This window comes from Anolis carolinensis, chromosome 1, assembly GCF_035594765.1.
Source record: "Anolis carolinensis isolate JA03-04 chromosome 1, rAnoCar3.1.pri, whole genome shotgun sequence".
NCBI lineage: Eukaryota > Metazoa > Chordata > Lepidosauria > Squamata > Dactyloidae > Anolis > Anolis carolinensis.
This window is the reverse complement of record NC_085841.1, coordinates 22,551,715-22,573,426: the sequence shown is the minus strand read 5'-3', so window position 1 is coordinate 22,573,426 and position 21,712 is coordinate 22,551,715. Positions and strand designations below refer to the sequence as shown.

The window sequence follows — 21,712 nt, the reverse complement described above, 5'->3', positions numbered from 1 at the left end:
CTGTCTTTTGTAATTAGCCAGTGACCCTTAAAAGGGAGTAGCCTCTAGGAGTTAACTGCTCAGAAGTGGAAGTTAGCAGCACCACTGCCCACAGTTGAAAGTTGGCAGCAGAGCCATTAACTCCCAAAGAGGAAGTAAGTGTTTTCTCTTTTTTAATTGTTGTAAAAAGATTATTATCAATTTTAGTTCTACTGGGTGCTAGTATAGCATATCTATTATGTTGTCTCTTTAAATATAGCCTATAAATCTTCTGAAGACACTAGTTCAAATACATGAAGTAAGCAACCTGAAGAAGGGATACTTTTCTTGAAACAAGGATAAAAGCACCCGGGAACCCTTGTTGTTTTCCTGATCATGTTCCTGATCATCACACACTTCTAAAAACTCTTTATTACAGTTTGAACTCACATGGGACTACACTGGATTAATTTAAAGTTATGACTATGAAGCCTTGGAGGAACCTATGAGTTATTTTGAAAAACATTCAAACATGAATAAAATGTTTGTTACATCTTTGTAAAACATTCCTAAATGTGATTGTTTGTTTCCCATGTTCTTAATTGATAAATAATAGTCAGATTATGTATATTATTCTATCTTGAATTACAAGTGAGACTATAGCAACAAGGCAACCTTGTGTTTATACTAGATTTATATATATATCTGTTTAGTTAGCTTGAGGTCTTTAAAAGCCTTTAACAAAGAAATAGGGTGTTAATTGTTAATCATCTCATTTCTAAAGAAGCCCTTTTAGGATCCCAAAGTAGTCTGGTAGAAGGCAGAATTATGTTTATCTGAAAATAGCATAACCCAGAGTTTTTATGAGGTGGACAACCATTTGAGGAGACAAAGTTTTGGAGGTGGGGAGTCAAAACAGGTGTGTCCTGGGATGTGGGCTGGATTAGGTGTGTCCTGGCATGTGGCTTTATGGAACCCACAGCACTCACTTCTGGAGTTATTTTGGAGGGAAAATCTTTTTTGCCATTGACTTTGGCACATTTGGAAAGATAACCATGTGCAGTCTCTACTTCCTTCTTCGTCAGAAGCCACCGGGCAGATTCTGGAAGCCACCTGGAAAGAGATAGACAAGACGTTCTGCAAAACAAAAAGGGACAATTTCCAGCTGGGAGAGATGCAGATGGGTGGGTGGGAAGAGATACATGCTGGTCCAAAGAAATTTGGGAAGGAATTAGCCATTTCCCTTGGAGCTCTTCCCAACAGAGAAGTGTTTCAATGTGGACATCACTTGGAAGTGCTAGCAAGACAAATAGATCCACTTGTACATTAGTCACTGGGAGGAAATACTTATTAAAACAAGAAAATGGGAGAGAGATAGGCAGATGATGAACTAGATCAAGACAGGCAACTGTTGTGAATTGGGGGCTGTGCTGTTTCCTCAAGGGCCTTGGGGAGTTTCACCCTCCTGAATGTTTTTCTGAAACTCTTTATTTCCCATACAATGGGGGTCCTGGGAGCCACAAATGGAAGTCACAAAATGTGGCCATGCTGGCTGAGGAGTTGTGGAAATTATAACAAACCCTTTCCCAAGCTCTTGGTTGAACTGATCAGCTGGAAATTATTCAGTCTGAAAACACCCAAACCTGGACCCCTAGAAATAGCAGTCTCTGAGCCTGATACATCTGAAGATAACATCTGAAGATACATCTGTCCTGGGGGCTTTCTGTCTTCCAGTGCTTGTTTGCCAGTGACAAGAGTTAATATTGTTAACTACAGTAGAGTCTCACTTATCCAACATAAACCGCTCCGAGCCAAACTGGGAGTGGCGGTATACAAGTCTAATAAATAAATAAATAAATAAATAAACGGGCTGGCAGAACACTGGATAAGCGAATATGTTGGATAATAAGGAGAGATTAAGAAAAAGCCTATTAAACATCAAAATAGGTTATAATTTTACAAATTAAGCACCAAAACATCATGTTATAAAACAAATTTGACAGAAAAAGTAGTTCATTACACATTAATGCTATGTAGTAATTACTGTATTTACGAATTTAGCACCAAAATACCACAATGCATTGAAAACATTGACTACAAAAATGCATTGGATAATCCAGAACGTTGGATAAGTGAGTGTTGGATAAGTGAGACTCTACTGTATAATAAACAAACCATCAATAGAATCTCTATCAAGTCTACTTGATCCCATGAATGACTTTTTTGGACAAGAGTGACCTCGGAGGATTACTCTTATCCAAGAGGAATACACAATCTCCATATCTGTCAAACATGAAACTTTCCAAAGTTCTGATCACAGATGAAGCTCTTCAAAGTCCTGATTCCAATTCCTCCTAACATCATCTTCTGGCTGACAATTAGACTCTCCTGATGTTCTCCTGTTTGCTGTTGGCTCCCATGACATTCCAGATGTAAAAAACTGGAAAAAAATACTTTTTGTGCCACAACCCAGCATGATTTGTAATAGAATGATCAGGGACAGTTTGGCTGAAGGGCTGTGGGAGCTGTAGTCCAAAAGACTGGAATTTTCTAGACTGTGAAGATAAAACAGCAAATGCGAACATCGTTTCAGTCCTCACATTGCACAGTACAGAGGTAGTGCAGCAGGAAGAAAGAATATAAGAACGGGAACATTGGGGAAGGCTGGGAAAAAGAATAACCAGCAATATGTGGCATGTATGGGAAACATTTTGAAACCTCTAATATATATTAGGGCTTAGAGGAGCTCCAAAGTCACTCACCACCAAACGGCAATGCTGAGGAGGCAGGGACATGTGACAGCAAGTACAAGCCATTGCCACGTCCGAATCAGATAAGCAACCAATGCCAAGAGCATGTACCCCAAAGACCAGGCCATCCCACTGATGGTGCCACAGAAGGTGCGATGCTTGATATCAGTCCATTCCACAGCTGGAAATAAAATACAGAAACAGATTTTCCTTCATTTTATTCTTTATGTGACACAATACATTCAACTTCTTCTGTCCATTTAATTACTAAATGCAAAGACATAATAAAGAAGGTGTAATCATCCAACCAGAGGCGGTCCAACCATAAGGCGAAATAGGCATTTGCCTGTGGCGCCATCGTCCCGGGGGCACCATCGTCCTGGGAGGAGCGCACCACTCTCCACCTCCTTCTCTTTCGGGCCTTCCAGCGGCCGCACTGGGCCTTCCGGCCAGCGCAGACCCACCTTCGCACCACGCAAGCCCACCTTTGGGGCCTTCAGAGATTGTGAGGCTAGATTGGAAGCTAGGTATGTGGGGTTTATATATCTGTAGAAGGTCCAGGGTGGGAGAAAGAACTTTTCTTTGAAGCAGGTGTGAATGTTCTAATTAATCACCTTGATTAGCATTTAATGGCCCTGTGGCTTCAAGGCCTGGCTTCTTCTTGCCTGGGAGAATCTTTTTTTGGGAGGAGTTAGCTGTCCCTGATTGTTTACTGTCTTGATTTCTTCTGTTTTCAGAGTGTTGTTCTTTATTTATTGTCCTGATTTTAGAGGGTTTTTTTTTAATACTGAGGGCTATCTGGGTTATCTAAGTCCACACTGCCCTATATCCCTGTTCAATGTTTAGTGCTAAATTTGCAAATATAGTAATTCCTACATAACATTACCATGTATTGAACTGCTTTTTCTATTGATTTGTTGTAAAACATGATGTTTTGGTGCTTAATTTTTAAAATCATAATGTAATTTGATGTTTTATAGGCTTTTCCTTTATACTTCCTTATTATCCAACATTTTCGCTTATCCAACGCTTTTATTTTTAGTGATTGGTTTGGGGGGGCGCCAAAATTCTGTTCGCCTACACTTGAAAAATACCTAGGGCTGGCTCTGCATCCAACCTTGCTCACTGAAGGTGCAAAGAGGTTTCCATGCAATTAGTCAAAGTGTGTGCAAATATACTGGAAGATATGGCTGCAACCCCCTTTCAATGCCTGGTCTCCAGGGTCATAGTCCAGCATTCAAACCACTATACCTCTTTGATTCTGTTTTAGTGATAACAGGTTAATAACCTATTACAATATGCTGGAAAGTAGAGATATGCTTGCTGTGATTATTAAATCTTATGGAAAGCATCTTATGGATGCTTGGCCACTCATGTTTTATAATAGGAGAGCTAGAACCAACACAAGAGATGGAGAGCTTACAGTGGATTCTAGCCAAAATTGTTTTAATAGTAAATACAAATATCATGCAATTTGATTCATTGTTAAGATACGGCTGCAAACTGGGTATAACAAAATGGTTACACAAAAAATTGTTTCCCCTGAGGTTAAAGTACTAATCTTATACCCAGTGCACTATTTGCTTGTCTGACTAGCAATGGTTCACCAGAATTTCTGGTAGAGAGTCTTTCCTATAATTGTATCAACCCCCTGAACTGGAAATGGCAACAATTGAAGCCTAGATCATTTACACAGGATGAATCTACACTGCAGAATGAATGCAGCTTGGCAACACTTGAACAGCCATGGCTCAATGCTATGGTTTAATTTATTTATTTCGTGTCAAAAGCATTGTACAACAAATACATTTCAAATAATGGGGGGAAAAAAGAAGAAGAAATCACAAGCAACTAAATAATTTTGGACCAAAAGCGGGCAACAGCAACCGCATTGTCTGTAGCTTTAAACAACTCCTCCTCCGTACATGAGGCAGGGCATTGTGGGCAAGCAGACATATGCTGAGTTGTTTGTTCAGCTCCACAGTCACACAAGGTGGAGGATTCCTCCAGGTAGTGCCACCTTGCCAAGTTGTCTTTTGATCTGCCCACTCCACTTCTGAGTCTGTTCAGGGACTTCCAAGTTGCCCATTCTTGGTTTGCCCCTGGAGGAAGACCCTCATGGGGGGCCATCCAGTTAGAATTGCCAGGTTTAGCTGCCCAGAGGGACACCCTTGCTGCTGCTGGAGGAACATCAAGAGGAGTGGTGGTTCTCATGAAGCCCTTCCTTGATTTGAGTCTGGAGGGTGATAGCCATGCAGTGGGTGGCTTTCACAATGTTCAACCTTTTTTCTCTCACAGTTAGCAGCGACTTCCCGCCACACGTCAGGAGGGGCAATGCCAGCTAACTTGTAGAGTTTATCAACAGGTGTAGGTTTAAGGCATCCTGTGATGATTCTGCATGTTTCATTCAGTGCTATGTCCACCTGCTTTGCATGGGCAGACTTGTGCCAAACAGGACAGGCATACTCTGCAGTTGAGAAAGACAAGGCCAGGGCATCCAGCATTGGATGAATGCTATGGTGAAATGCTAGCACTTTTTGGCAGAAACGGCTAAAGACCTTGTAAAACTACAACTCTCAGGATTCCATAGCATTGAACCATGGCAGTTGAAGTGTGGCAATGTACATTAATTTGACGGTGTAGAATAGGCACGGGCAAACTTAGACCCTCCAGGTGTTTTGGACTTCAACTCCCACAATCCCTAACAGCCTCCCTGTCCTGTTTTGCTCCAGAAACAGCCTTACAACACGAGCAAAAGTAACCAAAAAAGCTTTACTTCAGCAAAATAATAATAATGCAAACAGCAGAAGATAAAGTTCAAATGTTCAAAGTCTTACAGCAGATGTGAAACAAAAGTCTTTGGCAATAATTCTTCATAGCAGACAGGAGTAAGAGTCTTTGGCAAAAAGGCTTACAGCATACAGGAACAAGAGTGTGCAGCAAGAAGCCTTTTGCAAAGCCAGTGCTGTAGCTGTAGCAAGGAGACCGGAAGATAAACACACCAAGTGGGTCAGTTGCTGCCAGCACTGACTACTGGCTTCGTTGCTAATTCATAGCCCTGAGCTCCCAGCACAGATGTTCCTAAAGTGAGATCTGATTGCTCAGAATTTAGTTGTGATTCTAACCGACCTTCTCCTTTCTTCTTTTGCCCTTCACCATTCTAAAAATGTAGGGACTTGTAGTATGTCTTCCTCGCCTTCTCCTTCTTCCTCAACACTTGGCCCCAAATCCCCAAGTGCTACCTCTTCAGCCTCCTTTTCTACCTCTTTCTCAGAAGCAGAAGAGTAGTCCACAACATACTGGCTGTTAGGAATTGTGGGAGTTGAAGTCCAAAACACCTGGAGGGCCGATGTTTGCCCAGGCCTGGTGAAAAGGCAGCCACATATGAAAACCAGGACAAGCAACATCAGACTGATCAATTAGCAAAAACGCAAAAGTTAAGACAGGATGCAATGGTCTCTTATGAAGAGGAAGATTTGAACCTATTACTACTTTGAAATCAGTTTCAGCAATTGAAGCAAGCTGAGGATAAAAGGCAAAAGTGGGAGGAAAAGTGAGAAACTGGGATATTTTAAATGCAACTGAAAAACTGGGGTGCCAAAATACTGATCAGGCATCTCCCCATCAAATCAGAATAGTTGGAGGACATGCTGTACATAAATGGTAAGGGATGATTTAAAGGGGATATATTCCTGAAGAGATGGGTTCAGAATAAATGGTAGATGTAGTCCATTGAGAAGGGTTTTGTCTAAAGCGGGTGGGGTCTCCTGGCCTTTTCTTTCCACCCCTTCAGATCCACCCTCCTCTCCATAAAGCAAGTGAGAGGAGACAAATGAACTGAGTGCTTACAGAGGGCTTTTTAAAATAGCCTAAGAACTGTTTATAGTCCAAGTGCTTCCAGATTTACCCCATTTCAGTTCTAAATAACCATGCATCTCTTAAAGAGTGGTCCAATTATTTACGTGAGAGCACACGGTCTATGGTTCAGGTGACTGTAGGGGATGCCAGCATATCTCTGCTACAGAGTCAAGCAAAGTGGGTGGGGAAATGGACAGGTGAGGAGGAATAATTCCAATCAAGTTGAGCATCCCTTACCCAGAATTCCAAAATCCAAAATACTCCAAAATAGTCCAAATGGGCTGATGAAATAGTGATATCCTCACCTAGAATCAAGGAGATGATGGACATGCCTGTGAGCCCCACCCCAGAGATGGTCCTCAAGATGACAAACATCCAGTAGGACACTGAAAAGGCACTCATGCCCCCAAAAAACACTGTGATGAAGGAGGAGACCAGAAGCATCGTCCGCCGGCCAAACCTGGATAGGGATTTAAAAAGATCATACAAGCCATTTTTCAGGGGAAATGAGAGAAAGAACCCAAAAATTGTTTTATGAATGAAAAAAACCTTCCCCATAACATAGTACATTTGTTGTCTAAGCTTGAGAAGTGAAAGAGAGACAACATGAGATCCAACATACTCCCAATGGATGAGTTGCCAAATTATGATTTCGGAGAAGAGAGCACTGTGCTATGGCTGCTCATGGGGCACTGCATGAACAATGCTCAGTTGTGCACCTACATGGATTCACAACCCAACTGGCACATTTGGTTGCATGTTAGGTGCCTTTGTCCAATTCTTTGCATACAGAGATTCATACCATAAAGCTCTGATGTAAGTTACCTTTTTTAGTCTACAAACTTCTTCTGACTACCAACTACAATGGACCATGCTTGCTGGGCTATTATTCAACTTATAATAAAAAAATGTGTTGTCGAAGGCTTTCATGGCCGGAATCACTGGGTTGTTGTGTGTTTTCTGGGCTGTGCGGACATGTTCCAGAAGCATTCTCTCCTGATGTTTTGCCCACATCTATGTCAGCTATCCTCAGAGGTTGTGAAGTATATTAGAAACTAAACAAGGGAGGTTTATATATCTGTGGAAAATCCAGGGTGGGAGAAAAAACTTGTCATTCACACTGGCCTCCAGCAGACAAGAGTTCTTTTCCCCCCACCCTGGACATTCCACAGACATATAAACCTCCCTTGCTTAGTTTCCAATATACCTCGCAACCTCTGAGGATGCCTGCCATAGATGTGGGTGAAACATCAGGACAGAATGCTTCTGGAACATGTCCATACAGCCCGGAAAACACACAACAACCCTATAATTCAAAAGATTCTGACTCAAATGTTAGGCACGTTACAATTACCAGTATTCTGAATTGTTATATTTACATCAATGTGGGAAAGAATTATACCTACCAAGTAGTAATATACTGTATATACTCGAGTATAAGCCTAGTTTTTCAGTCCTTTTTTAGGACTTAAAAAAAAACCTCCTCGCTTATACTCGGGTGAGGGTCCTAGTGGGCTTATACTCAGGTCGGCTTATACTCAAGTATATATGGTATATTTATTATTTTTCTCTATTATTATTGGTATTGTTACATTTATTATTTTACTCTATTATTGTTGTTACTTTTACATTTATTTTACTCTATTTTTTATTATTAATACATTTATTATTTTACTATATTATTACATTTATTATTTTACTGCATTTATTATTATTATTATTACATTTATTATTTCACTCTATTATTATTAAAAGGACACATAAGCACATTTACATTGAAGAAGATGAAAATAATGATTTAATCAGAGTTGAACAGTCATATCTTAAATTACAGTTTGTTGTAAAGATTCAAAAACATTTAAACTACGGATACCTCAACTAATGTAATTTTATTGGTATCTCGGCTTATACTGGAGTCAATGTTTTCCCAGTTTTTTTGTGGTAAAATTAGGTGCCTTGGCTTATATTCGGGTCGGCTTATACTCGAGTATGTACGGTATTATATTCTGGGGATAAGAAAGTGGGCAATGCTTGTAATAGAGATGCATCACTGCAAGAAGCTATTTGTATCCTGGGCAATGGTGGTCTTGCAGGTGCTTGCAGATTGCAGTTCCCCTAATCCCTTATCAGAGATTCTAACTGTGGATGATGTGACTTGCAGTCCAGAAATATCTGCAGAGTCACAGTTGCCCATTCCTGTCATAAAGGCATGTTATACTGGCCAGTAAAAACATAAACAGAGGGGGAAAGGATGCTGTCCTTGTTGGATTTGAACTTTAATAGGTTATGTGCTTTATCTGTATCAAGACGAGCCAACAGTGACTTCTTGTGGATACATGAACTCATCACAAGTCAACTGAAAAAGCATTTTCTCTTAGGCTGGATCTACACTGCTTTATATCACAGGATCTGATCCCAGACTATCTGCTTTGAATTAGATTTACGCTGCCAGATAATCTGGGATAAACAGATAACCTGGGATCTGATCCTGGAATATAGGGCAGTATAGATCCAGCCTTAGATACATATTTCTTGTGCACGAGGAACACAATTTTTGTTGAGTTAGATTTAATTTTTTAATTTTTGGCATCTGAATCCAAAAATGACCCCAGTTTTTTCTATCATATTAACCCTGGTGGTGGCGCAGTGTGTTAAAGCACTGAGCTGCTGAACTTGCAGACCGAAAGGTCCCAGGTTCAAATCCCGGGAGCGGAATGAGCACCCGCTGTTAGCCCTAGCTCCTGCCAACCTAGCAGTTCGAAAACATGCAAATGTGAGTAGATAAATAGGTACCGCTCCGACGGGAAGGTAACGGCGCTCCATGCAGTCATGCCGGCCACATGACCTTGGAGGTGTCTACAGACAACGCCGGCTCTTCGGCTTAGAAATGGAGATGAGCACCAATCCCCAGAGTTGGACATGACTGGACTTAACGTCAGTAGAAAACCTTTACCTTTACCTAACTTTTTAAGGTACAGAATACCTTCCCTTTGTCATACAAAATGTACATACAAAGGAAAATAAAGAAGAAAAAACCCTGAATATACTGTTTATTGAGAGTTATTTTATTCACACAAAGGCTATATATGGTTACTGTAAGTCAAATAGTGTACAAGTAGTAAAGTTCTGCTTCCAAACATACATATTAAGGTATAAATGTATGCTTATAGCTTTTCCTGGAATGTTTATTCTGTGGACAATCTTGCCCGATGCTCCAACAATAGCCACTGTATGCACATCCCCATCTACTCTGATACTTTGCCTCCATGACCTTCAAACCTTGGTGGAATCATTCACCTTGCTCATCGCTGACTACATCAAAGTTTTTCGGGAAGTCAGCAAGATGGCTATGCAGAAAATGCACCTTGATGCTCATGTTGCAACCACGCATTTTGAAGCTCTCGAAAAGGTTCTGGACAATTTTGATGTAATTCTGTGCTCATGTATTTCCAAGAAAGTCCTTGACAAGGCTTTTGAATGACAACTAAACTTTTTTTTTTTTTTGGAGTTCTGACATTATCCCGATGAAATGATCATCTTTAATGAGCTGCCAGAATCTGTGGACTATCGAGCACACCAGCCGTTATATTTTCAAACAACAAGCTATTGAGATACTTGAAAGAGTCTCCTTCATTTGGCAAAGCTTTAACAAATTGTCAAAGGCTTTCATGGCCAGAATCACTGTGTTGCTGTGAGTTTTCCGGGCTGTGTGGCCATGTTCCAGAAGCATTCTTTCCTGACGATTCACACACATCTATGGCACGCATCCTCAGAGGTTGTGAGGTCTGTTGGAAACTAGGCAAGTGATGTTTATATATCTGTGGAAGGTCCAGGGTGGGAGAAAGCACTCTTGTCTGCTTGAGGCAAGTGTGACTGTGGCAGTTGGCCAGCTTGATTTGCATTGAGTGGCCTTGCAGCTACAAAGCCTGGCTGCTTCCTGCCTGGGGAAATCCTTTGTTGGGCAGCGTTAGCTGGCCCTGATTGTTTCATGTCTGGAATTCCTGTTTTCTGAGTGGTGTTCTTTATTTACTGTCCGGATTTTAGAGTTTATTAATACTGGTAGCCAAATTTTGGTCATTGTCTTGGTTTCCTCCTTTCTCTTGAAATTGTCCACATGCTTATGGATTTTAAGGTCAACACAGGAAGCAGCCAGGCTTTGAAGCTGCAAGGCCATTCAATGTTAATCAAGGTGGCCAGTTCCAACATTCACACTTGCCTCAAGCAGACAAGAGTTCTTTATCCCACCCTGTACATTCCACAGATATAGAAACCCTGGCTCCCAACACCTCACAACCTCTGAGGATACCTGACATAGGGTTGTTGTATGTTTTCCGGACTATATGGCCATATTCCAGAAGTATTCTCTCCTGATGAAAATTGTTCCCCATTATCTGTAAGTCTTTGTCACTCATTATCTGGGAGTACCCGGCAACGCAGTGGGTTAAACTGCTGAGCTACTGAACTTGCTGACCAAAAGGTCAGCAGTTCAAATCCGGGGAGCGGAGTGAGTTCCCGCTATTAGCCCCAGCTTCTGCCAACCTATCAGTTCAAAAACATACAAATTGAGTAAATCAATAGATACCGCTCCAGCGGTACCTATTGATTTACCCAATTTGCATGTTTTTGCGCTCCATGCAGTCATGCCGGCCACATGACCTAGGAGGTGTCTACGAACAATGCCGGCTCTTTGGCTAAAAAATGGAGATGGGCACCAATCCCCAGAGTCAGGCACAACTAGACTTAATGTCAGGGGGAAACCATTACCTTTATCTATTTGTTGAGTCTGTGGGAATGAGGTTCAGGAATAAACTCATATAACGCAGAGAATCAGAGAGGAGAGGAAACAGTTTATTTTGGCGTCAGTGCTAAAGACTTTACTAAAGTCTGTGAATAATCTGCAAAAGCCAAAACTGTCGTTGTGGATGGATGACTATATAAATATAATTTTATGCCCAGGGAGACAGAGACAATGTTGCCTGTGATCTTTATAGATTTTATGCATCCCTCTGTTTCTTCTGGATAAACAGGTTTTGAGGATTTGGAAGCACTTCAAAACCCCGTGAAATTTATGCACAAAGATGACAGTGAGAGGAAAAAGTTATTTTGGATCCTCAACTCTTCTGCCACACCACCTTCAGCTCTTTGGAGACAAGGAGATCCATCTTCTATTTCAGCTCTTCATTAAGAATGAGGTAGGCTGCTCATTGAACCACAGTAAAAATAAATCAATGTGCTTTGATTTTTGCCCACATGTCCCTATCTAAGGGGGTTGGGATGACTTAATCAAGCGGTGCCAAGGCTTTGAGTGGCATTGATACTGATGCACCCGTGAGGTTCTCAGGACCTGCTCCTTCCATGCCCTCCTGCTCGCGAAACCGTTACATTATCCTTTATAGAGAAGGAGCAGAGGCCACAACAGTCTGGGTCACAAACAATGATGGGACTTTGTTAGAACCTCTCAATGAAATGTTAATGGTTTTTAAATTGTATGGCAATTTATTGTTTCCTGGAGCCACAAATTCTGGAAGAAAGGTGACATATCAATTAAGAGTTATAGATATACTTGTAGAACTCCGTAGAATCTGCTCTCCATATTTGCAGATTTGACTTTTGATTATTCACAGATGTAATTCAAATGTACTTTCTAGGAATCATTAGGTCTTTCACCCCAACTTGATGGCCAACTTCTGCCTGAACACTTTTCTAAGAATCTCTGGGTTCTCTAGTTCAGTTTTCTGGTCACTTTCTGCCAGAACATTTATCCAGAAATCTAGGTCCTTGTTGTAGCTCCATGGTCAGCTTCTGCCAGATTTTTCTAGGAATTTTTAGATCCTCCTGTATGATTGTATACCACTCCCAGCAGCCCAAGCTTACAGCAGAGTGAACAGCAAGGAACTGTGTGGGTTGATGTCCAACAACATGTGGAGAGCAGCATGATTTTTACCCTTTTCCTGATACATTTTAATTTTTGTTTATTGCTTAAAGTGCATAAATACACACACACACACATACACACCAGGCCTGATACACACACATACACACATACACACCTTTTCTGGAGGAAGAACCTAAATTCCCATTTCTGGAGGAAGAACCTAAATAGAGGCTTACCTGTCCGATGTGTAGCCAAAAAAGACAGAGCCAAGGGTGACGCCCATGAAGAAGAAAGTAGCAATTGCTTGGTTCAGGCCTTTCTTCTCACACACCAGGTCCCACTAGAAAGTTAGATTCAATACAGTAAGGGTGGCAGAGAAAACCTAACTGGAGAAACAAAAACCTCCAACTTCCCTCTAACCCAGAGATATCAAACTCATTTTCACTGAAAGCCACACCAGAAATGGGACAAGATCATGCATGTCTAAAAAGTGTGTCCCCAGTGTGAAATTTGTAGTTTCATTTCATGACAATGATAATACTTCATTCAAAAAGCATTCAGTTTTACTGGTATGATAGTTGGGATGAAGCTTATGGTTCTAACTCAGAGCTTTCCAAAGTGTGTTGCAATGTGCCGGCTGCCACATGTAGATGTGTCATGTGAATGTAACATGAAATTTCTGAGTCTATGTGAAATAAAAAATAAATCATATATTTTATAAAATATAAATGAAGGATTCTTGTGAGATATAACCTGTCCCCATACATTTCATTATTGCAATTTGTATATGTGTTTGTATCTCTTATAACAGTGGTTCCCAACCTTTGGGCCTCCAGGTGTTTTGGACTTCAACTCCCAGAAATCCCAGCCAGGTTAACAGCTGTTAGAAGCTGAAGTCCAAGCTGAAGTCCAAAACACCTGGAGGTCCAAAGGTTGGGAACAGGTTTAACCTCTGATTTGCTAGTCAAACTGAATTTCTGTGTCGCTAAATGATGCATATCTAAAAAGTGTATCACCAATGTGAAATTTTTAGAAAGCTCTGCTCTAACTATTGCATAGGAGCAGTGACAATGAAGACCACTAAGCTCTGTAAGTTGGCACCTACTTGAAATAGACATGCTTAAATGAAACCAAGCAATGATTACAGATGGCACAACTAATTGAGAAAAAATGCTGAAATCCTGTCATAATATTCTATTGTATCCTAAATAAAGAAAGTGGTATGTATACTATCTAAAGCAGTGGTTCTCAACCTGTGGGTCCCCAGATGTTTTGGCCTTCAACTCCTAGAAACCCTAACAGGTGGTAAACTGGCTGGGATTTCTGGGAGTTGTGGGCCAAAACACCTGGGAATCCACAGGTTGAGATCTAAAGTTAAGGTGTGACATTTGCCTAAAGTATATCTTATTTTGCCTCAATCATGATACTCCCACTTACCCTTCTGCTTCACAACTTGAGTTTCATCTACACTGTAGAATTACTGCCATTTGATACTACTATTAAGTATCATGTTTCAAGGCTTTAGATTAATAAGAGGTGTCATTTTCATAGAATCATAGAATCCTAGAATAATAGAGTTGAAAGAGACCTCATAGGCCATCCAGTCCAACCCCCTGCCAAGAAGCAGGAAATTGCATTCAAAGCACCCCCGACAGATGGCCATCCAGCCTCTGCTTAAAAGCCTCCAAAGAAGGAGCCTTCACCACACTCCGGGGCAGAGAGTTCTACGGCCAAAAGCTCTCACAGTGAGGAAGTTCTTCCTAATGTTCAGGTGAAATCTCCTTTCCTGTAGTTTGAAGCCATTGTTCCGCATCCTAGCCTCCAGGGCAGCAGAAAACAAGCTTGCTCCCTCCTCCCTATGACTTCCCCTCAGAATTGGACACAGTATTCCAGGTGTGGTCTGACCAAGGAAGAATAGAGGGGTAGCCTGACTTCCCTGGATCTAGACGCTATACTCCTATTGATGCAGGCCAAAATCCCGTTAGCTTTTTTAGCTGCTGCATCACATTGTTGGCTCATGTTTAACTTGTTGTCCACAAGGACTCCAAGGTCTTTTTCACATGTACTGCTGTCGAGCCAGGCGTCCCCCATTCTGTATCTTTGCATTCCATTTTTTCTGCCGATCCTGCATTTGTCCCTGTTGAACTTTATTTTGTTAGTTTCGGCCCATCTCTCTAGTCTATTAAGATCGTTTTGAATTCTGCTCCTGTCTTCTGGAGTGTTGGCTATCCCTCTCAGTTTGGTGTTGTCTGCAAACTTGATGATCATGCCTTCTAACCCTTTGTCTAAGTTGTTAATAAAGATGTTGAACAGAACCAGGCCCAGGACGGAACCCTGCGGCACTCCACTTGTCACTTCCTTCCAAGATGAAGAAGACGCATTGGTGAGCACCCTTTGATTCCTGGAAACTTGTTTCCCTATTTGGGGTTGGATTTCCCCTAATCCTTCATCCGTTCCATGTTGCTGAGGTTGAAAATGGCTTTCTTTTTGTGAGAAGACTGAGGCAAAGAAAGCATTAAGTAGTTCTGCCTTTTCCCTGTCTCCTATCACCATCACCCCATCTTCTCCTCGCAGAGGCCCTATCGCCTCCTTTGTCTTCCTTTTTTACCAACCTAAGCAAAAAAGCTTTTTTTGTTGTTTTTAATGTCCCTTTTAATGTTTGTTTGCCCCTTGGAAGTAGCATATTTCTCGAGCCATCCCATCCGGTCTGAAAATGATGGCTTCCATTCCTCTGAGGAGGGAGTCGCCTACTACCAAAACCTGTTTCCTTTGAGGATTGACAGGGTCCCTTTTGTGCCAGATAGTGTGTAGGTCCCCTGAAATATGTTCCTGTTGAAGTGAATTGTGTAGGTGTAAAGTGTTGTCCTCCTCCTCGACATCTCCAGTGCATTTGTCAATGACAATCCATTGAGATGGGTCCAAGAGCCCATCACTCTCTCAAAGGTGTTCCTGTTGTACATGGTCTACGATTTGGGATGGAGCATCTGCATGATTGTGTAAGTGTGAATGTGGTGATGCATCGCCCCTGTCAGGGCTATCCACCGTGCAGTGATCAAGGGTGGCCCACTGAGTGTTATCTAAGTAACTGTGGTCCTCCACAAGATGTGTTTCCTGATCAGATGTTAGTGGTGTAAGAATTTGGAATCTGTTGTGTAAGTCAAGCTGAGCAGAAGTATTCTGAGGAGGCTGCCTGGTCCTGTGTCTCTTTCTACGGGTGACCTCCTTCCAAGCTTGAGGGTTGTCCACATTCGAATTGATCTCCCCATAAAGTTCCTTATCATGGTGGTGTTGGTGTGATGCGGGTTGCATGTCTAGAACAGCGTATTGAGCAGTGTCCAAGAAGAATTCAAGTTCATGAATATCCTTAAGGGTCTTAATACAGTCCTCGAGTTGTTGGATCCTCTGCTCCATCAAAGTCATCTGTTTACACTTGGTGCAGATGTAGTTCATTAGTTGTTGTGTGAAGAAGCTGAACATGCCACAGCTTGTGTATGTGATGGGAAGGTTTTGCTTTTGTTGCATCTCTTGGTGAGTAAGGTTACAAAGCGAGATCTGTATAGTGTTAGGTAATTCGCATGCACTTTATGTGCAGACTGCCAACCCCCCCCCCTTGTGTGTTTGTTTATGTTGTTTTGTTTTCTGTATGTACTGTAAAGGTTTGTTAGTAAAGGTGTCTTACACTAGCCTATATAGCTTCACCAATCACTCCATTAACAGGGGACAATGCCTGCTGTCAATCAACTTAAGTACCTGGCTTCTCTTTCAATACAACACTCACACAGCAGTTAGACTTTGACCACAGGAGCCAAGCCCACACTCAGTTTCCAATGCAATCTTAGCCAAAGCTTACCTGAAGCCAGGGAGCAAAGATGTTCTTCTTGCTTCCTCAACTTCTGCGAGAACCCAAGGTCTTTAGCCTTCTCTGCTAAAGACTGCTGATGCCTCACCAAACTACAAGTTAAAGTGGTGTCAAACTGCATTAATTATACAATGCAGTTGTATACAATAATTCATCATGACTGACTCCACATTGTATAATTACAATTTAGAAGCTAAGCCCTTTAAGACACGGCTTAGAGAGCTGGATATGTTTTTCTTGGAGAAGACAAGGTTAAGAGGGAATGTAATAATAGCTATATTTAAATATTTGAAAGTATATCACATAGAAGAAGGGACAATAGATTCAAATTGCAGGAAAAGAGATTCCACCTAAACATTAGGAAGAACTTCCTGATGGTAAGAGCTGTTCGGCAGTGGACTATGCTGCCTAGGGGTACGGTGGGTCTTCTCTGGATGGCCATCTGTTGGGAGTGATTTGATTGTATTTTCCTGCATGTCAGAAGGGGGTTGGATGGCTCTTGAGATCTCTTCCAACTTTATGATTCTATAATTCTCTATAGATACCATTATCCCAAACCCATGACTCAACCCACAGGGAAAGCAGAAGTTGTAACCTAATCCTTTAGGAAGACACCAAGTTTGGAGAAGGTGGCTCAACAAAAATAAAACAGGTCTCAAACAATACAATAACAAATGCTTACCTCAGTGGCCGTGGTGGATGCATACTGCCCAGAATCATAAACCCATCCGTGCTGGCAGTTCTGTATAGATGAACCGTTGTCCAACTCCCCGGAAGAATTGATCAACAGGTGAAGCTGTGGCCTGGAGAACATCTTACAAGAGCTCCATGTCCCATCTGGTTCTCTTGGGAGGCTGACACGGAAAACCTCCTCTTGACTTAAGTTTGAAATACCAGGAAAGGCAGGAATAGCACAGTGGTGAGGCGGAATTGCAGAAATGAAATTGTGTAGCAAAAAATGCATGGGGATGATCAACCTGGGTATACAAAGCATCAAGAAGACCAGCATCTGATATTTCCCAAACCCATCCACTTCTGCAAGGAGCTCCTCAAACTTCATCATTTCTTGAAAAGGGATTATGAACAAGGACGATGAATGTGCTGCGTGAGAAGACGGAGGAATCTGGAGATGTCTGGCTAAATCGCAATTAAGTACTTTAAGGAAGCAAATTTAAACTGTCTGCTTCACAGCGGTCAGTCCCAGCAAGCTTCCAGTCATGAGGTCCAAAGTGCGGGAGGGGGAAGAGAGATCCTTCTTGACAGGCTCACAAGACTTATATTATATTCTGTTTCCATTACTGTAAAAAATTGGGAAATGAAATGTACACATATCCATATGTTTTAACAGAGCCCAAGGCAGAGAGAAATAAGGAATCTGAGCCAGTAAAATGATAAGGATCAGTAGAAGAAACAACTCAGGGATAGTAAGAGAGTTGTTCCCCTGGTCTTGACATTCATGCACTAAAGTATGCAAGAATTTGCATAGGTATATATAATATATAGCTAATGCAGATCAAGAAGAATATGTAGATGGAATTTTGAGAAAGATACAGAAATCAAAACAAATATTTTCCAGATCCTATATGCACTTTCCAATTGTCTGAAGAGAGCATATGTTGGTATAGGTGTTATTTTTTCCATGTCAGGTGTTTTGTTTTTTTTGTTTTTGGGTTTTTTGGTGTCAGGAGCGACTTGAGAAACTGCAAGTCGCTTCTGGTGTGAGAGCATTGGCTGTCTGCAAAGATGTTGCCCAGGGGACACCAAGATGTTTTGATGTTTTTTTACCATCCTTGTGGGAGGCTTCTCTCATGTCCCTGCATGGAGCTGGAGCTGACAGAGGGAGCTCATCCATGCTCTCCCCCAGGTTGGATTCGAACCAGCACAACCCAACCTTCAAGTTAGCAGTCTACTGGCACAAGGATTTAACCCATTGCGCCATCGGGGAGATAAAGCAGGGGTATATAATAATAATAATAATAATAATAATAATAATAATAATAATAATAATAAGATGATGATGATGATGATGATATGCACAATGGCTTGAATTGTTTCCATGTGTACAATACTTTATAATACTGACTTTTCCCAATTAGATTTTAGGATAAGGTAAAGGTAAAGGTTTTCCCCTGGCGTTAAGTCCAGTCGTGACCGACTCTGGGGTTTGGTGCTCATCTCCATTTCTAAGCCGAAGAGCCGGCGTTGTCCATAAACACCTCCAAGGTCATGTGGCCGGCATGACTGCATGGAGCGCCGTTACCTTCCCGCTGGAGCGGTACCTATTGATCTACTTACATTTGCATGTTTTCGAACTGCTAGGTTGGCAGGGTAACCTCACAACCTCTGAGGATGCCTGCCATAGATGTGGAGAAACGTCAGGAGAGAATACTTCTAGAACATGGCCATACAACCCAGAAAACATACAACAATCCTGACATGCATATTGTACTTTGCTCCCTCAAAGTACCTTATAGAAGCTGACAGAAGAAGCCTGTAAATACAAGGGAAGCCCAGCAGCCAAATCATCTGCCTTGACTGAAGAGATTCTACATACCAAAGCAATCAATAGACTGGAACCAGGGAGATAAAATCTCAAGCTTCAAGTAATTTAAGATATGTGTACTGCCATTGTTGCTAGCCCTTGACATAACATTTTCTAAATCAGTGTGGATACAGCTAGAATGCTACAATTTATGCAATAGGAACAGAATCTGATTTTCTCCCCTGCAGAAATAAGTAATCATGATACTGTCCCGAATCCTATTGATTAGTCCCAAATGGAGTAGATCAGCCAAATTAATGCTGAGCCAACACATGGGTAAATCCCATTGAGTCAATGAATCTATTGTTACAACTACAATAAGCAACTCACTAGTAAACCCATAGAGTGTAAAACAAGCATGGGCAAAGTTGGCCCCTCCAGATGTTTTGGACTTCAACTCCCACAATTCCTAACAGCCTCAGGCCCTTTCCTTTTCCCCCTCAGTTGCTTAAGGAACACCCCGGGGACCATCCAGTCTAACCCGCCCCCTGCCATACAGGAAAAGCACAAAGCACCTCTGGCAGATGGCAGTCTAGTCTCTGGATAATAGGATAATATTATTATTATTTATACCTAGCTTTATCTCTGCCAAAGGAGACTCAAAACTGTTTAACATAAAAGCATCAGTATACAATTTAAAATATAAAAATATGCAAACATTAAAACAGGATTAAATATAAATAGTATTTTAAAATTCCCAATTAAAAACCATTAAAACATATTAAAATAAATTAAAAACCACAGCACTCCCGGAATTGATCTTAAACACCTTCATCCTTAAAAGTCTGCCTGAATAAAAAGGTTTTAGCCTGCCGCCAGAAGGACAGCAGGGAAGGGGCCGTTCTGGCTTCCCTGGGAAAAAGGGAATTTCAGAGTCGAGGGGCAGTCATCAAGAAGGCCCACTCTCTTGTTCCCACCTGCATTAAAGTCCCCCAGGAGGATGATTTTGTCCTTCTTAGGTATCTCTGATAGGATGGTGTCCAGCTGACAATAAAAATTGTCCTTGATGTCTTCATCAGCATCGAGAGTTGGTGCATAGGCACATATGATGGTTGCCTGTTAGTTTTTGGCAAGGTTAATTCAGAGGGTTGAGAGTCGTTCATTGATACCAGTGGGTGCTTCAGTCAGGTGCTTCACCAGGTCGTTTCTGATCGCAAAGCCAACTCCGTGTATTCTTCAATCTTCTTCAGGCAGTCCTTTCCAGAAGAAGGTGTAGCCTCCTTTTTCTTCCTCCAGCTGTCCCTCTCCTGCTCTCCGGGTCTCCTGAAGGGCTGCTATGTCGATCTTAAAGCGTCCCAGCTCCCTTGCAATGATAGCAGTCCTGCATTCGTGGCGTTCGCTGTCAGTGTTATCCAACAGTGTCCGTACGTTCCATGTTCCCAAGTTCATTTCTCTTTTTTGGCCGCAGAGTGGTGACCCCTCTGGACGTGGCAATCCAGTCAGGGTAGGAGAGGCAGACTATGTTTAGGGCACCTTTTCTAGCCCCTTCCCCGTGTGGGGTGAGCAGAGCGGATCCTAAAAAGGGCTGCTCAGTCATGGATACAGCTGCCGGACTCCTCAGCTGCCTCGGTCCTTGAGGTAGAACGACTGAGTCCATATCCACCGCCCATGTGCCAGTCTGTGACTAGGGGCTTCCAGATTTCACAGTCCTGACCCCGTCGCTACTCGCTAATCGCCATGGGACTTTTTTGGGTTGTTTTTATTTTTCTTGGAAGACACCTGTGCGTGATTTTTTTTAATGTGTGGAGGTCAGTGCACGGCCAGTCAACACACAGTCTTCACAGAATGAGGCCCCAGCAGTGGTGTGCTTAACACAACGAGAGTGGCTTCTCAGTCTGTTGCAGCCTTCTTCCGCCTTCACAGCCATTGTAACATGTACCATGTTATCCTCCGCCTGCTCCACCGTTGAGGTCTTTGGGTCTTCGGATTGTGCTTGGTCTGGAACCTCCCCTGCGGCCACTCCTGGGAGTGCATCACTCCAGTGGTTGTGCCCACAGGTTCATCGGAACACGCAAGCTCCCTCACCACGGCAAGGTGACAATCCATCGAGGGGCGGGGGGAAGTCTGCATAGCTATCAGAACTGAATTCCTCTGTATATTTATGCTTGTACATTTTGAAGAAGAACTGCTGTACATACATCGCTTCTGGCTGGATTGGTTAAAACCTCTGTCACTTGTCTTCACCTTGTGAGTGTGTTCTCTAATCTGAAACTTTGGGCTGTTAGTGTAATGCTCACCAGGCATGGATCCTCTTATCCGCGATCCATAACTCTAAATTTGACCTTACCAGGGGCCATCCAGTTCAACCCCATTCCGCCATGCAGGGAAAACACAGGAAAGGAGATTCCACCTGAACATCAGGAAGAACTTCCTCACTGTGAGAGCTGTTTGGCAGTGGAACTCTCTCCCCCGGACTGTGGTGGAGGCTCCTCTTTGGAAGCTTTTAAGCAGAGCCTGGATGGCCATCTGTCGGGGGTGCTTTGAATGTGATTTCCTGCTTCTTGGCAGGGGGTTGGACTGGATGGCCCATGAGGTCTCTTCCAACTCGACTATTCAATGATTCTATGATTCTAAGGCACCCCCAACAGATGGTCACCCACTCTTTATAGTAATAACAATAATAGCAACAACCCCAGGGGGCATCCAGTCCAACACCCTTCTGCCATACAGGAAAAGCCAATAAAAGCAACAGATGGTCAGCCAGCCTTTGTTGTAGTAGTAATAATAATAATTATTATAATAATAATTCCTTGACAAAATTGAAGGAAAAGCTGATAAGGAGAAGACCTAGCTCTGAAGACCCTGCAGAAGGAGACAGAAGGCCTGATCCTTGCAGCCCAGGAACAAGCCATCAGAACAAATGCAATTAA

At 42.2% G+C, this 21,712-nt stretch overlaps 1 protein-coding gene and 1 long non-coding RNA gene across 3 annotated transcripts in view; one reads left to right on the top strand and one right to left on the bottom strand.

Moving 5' to 3' along the window:
* LOC134296371 (uncharacterized) overlaps positions 1-21,712 on the top strand; it is a 38,674-nt gene that overhangs the window by 7,963 nt on the left and 8,999 nt on the right. The window contains exons 3-4 of one of the 2 annotated variants that reach the window (XR_010003098.1): positions 11,594-11,758; positions 21,608-21,712. This is a non-coding gene — a long non-coding RNA (uncharacterized LOC134296371). The remainder of the gene's footprint in view (positions 1-11,593; positions 11,759-21,607) is intronic. The other variant, XR_010003097.1, reaches the window with a different exon arrangement.
* LOC100560703 (solute carrier family 22 member 7) overlaps positions 1-21,712 on the bottom strand; it is a 26,822-nt gene extending 5,110 nt beyond the window's left edge. The window contains exons 1-5 of the mRNA XM_062971138.1: positions 16,983-21,712; positions 12,678-12,781; positions 6,872-7,026; positions 2,721-2,889; positions 948-1,071 (exon numbers count right to left, since the gene is read on the bottom strand). Coding sequence (XP_062827208.1) covers positions 948-1,071; positions 2,721-2,889; positions 6,872-7,026; positions 12,678-12,781; positions 16,983-17,363 — 933 coding nt within the window. The 5' untranslated portion in view covers positions 17,364-21,712. The remainder of the gene's footprint in view (positions 1-947; positions 1,072-2,720; positions 2,890-6,871; positions 7,027-12,677; positions 12,782-16,982) is intronic.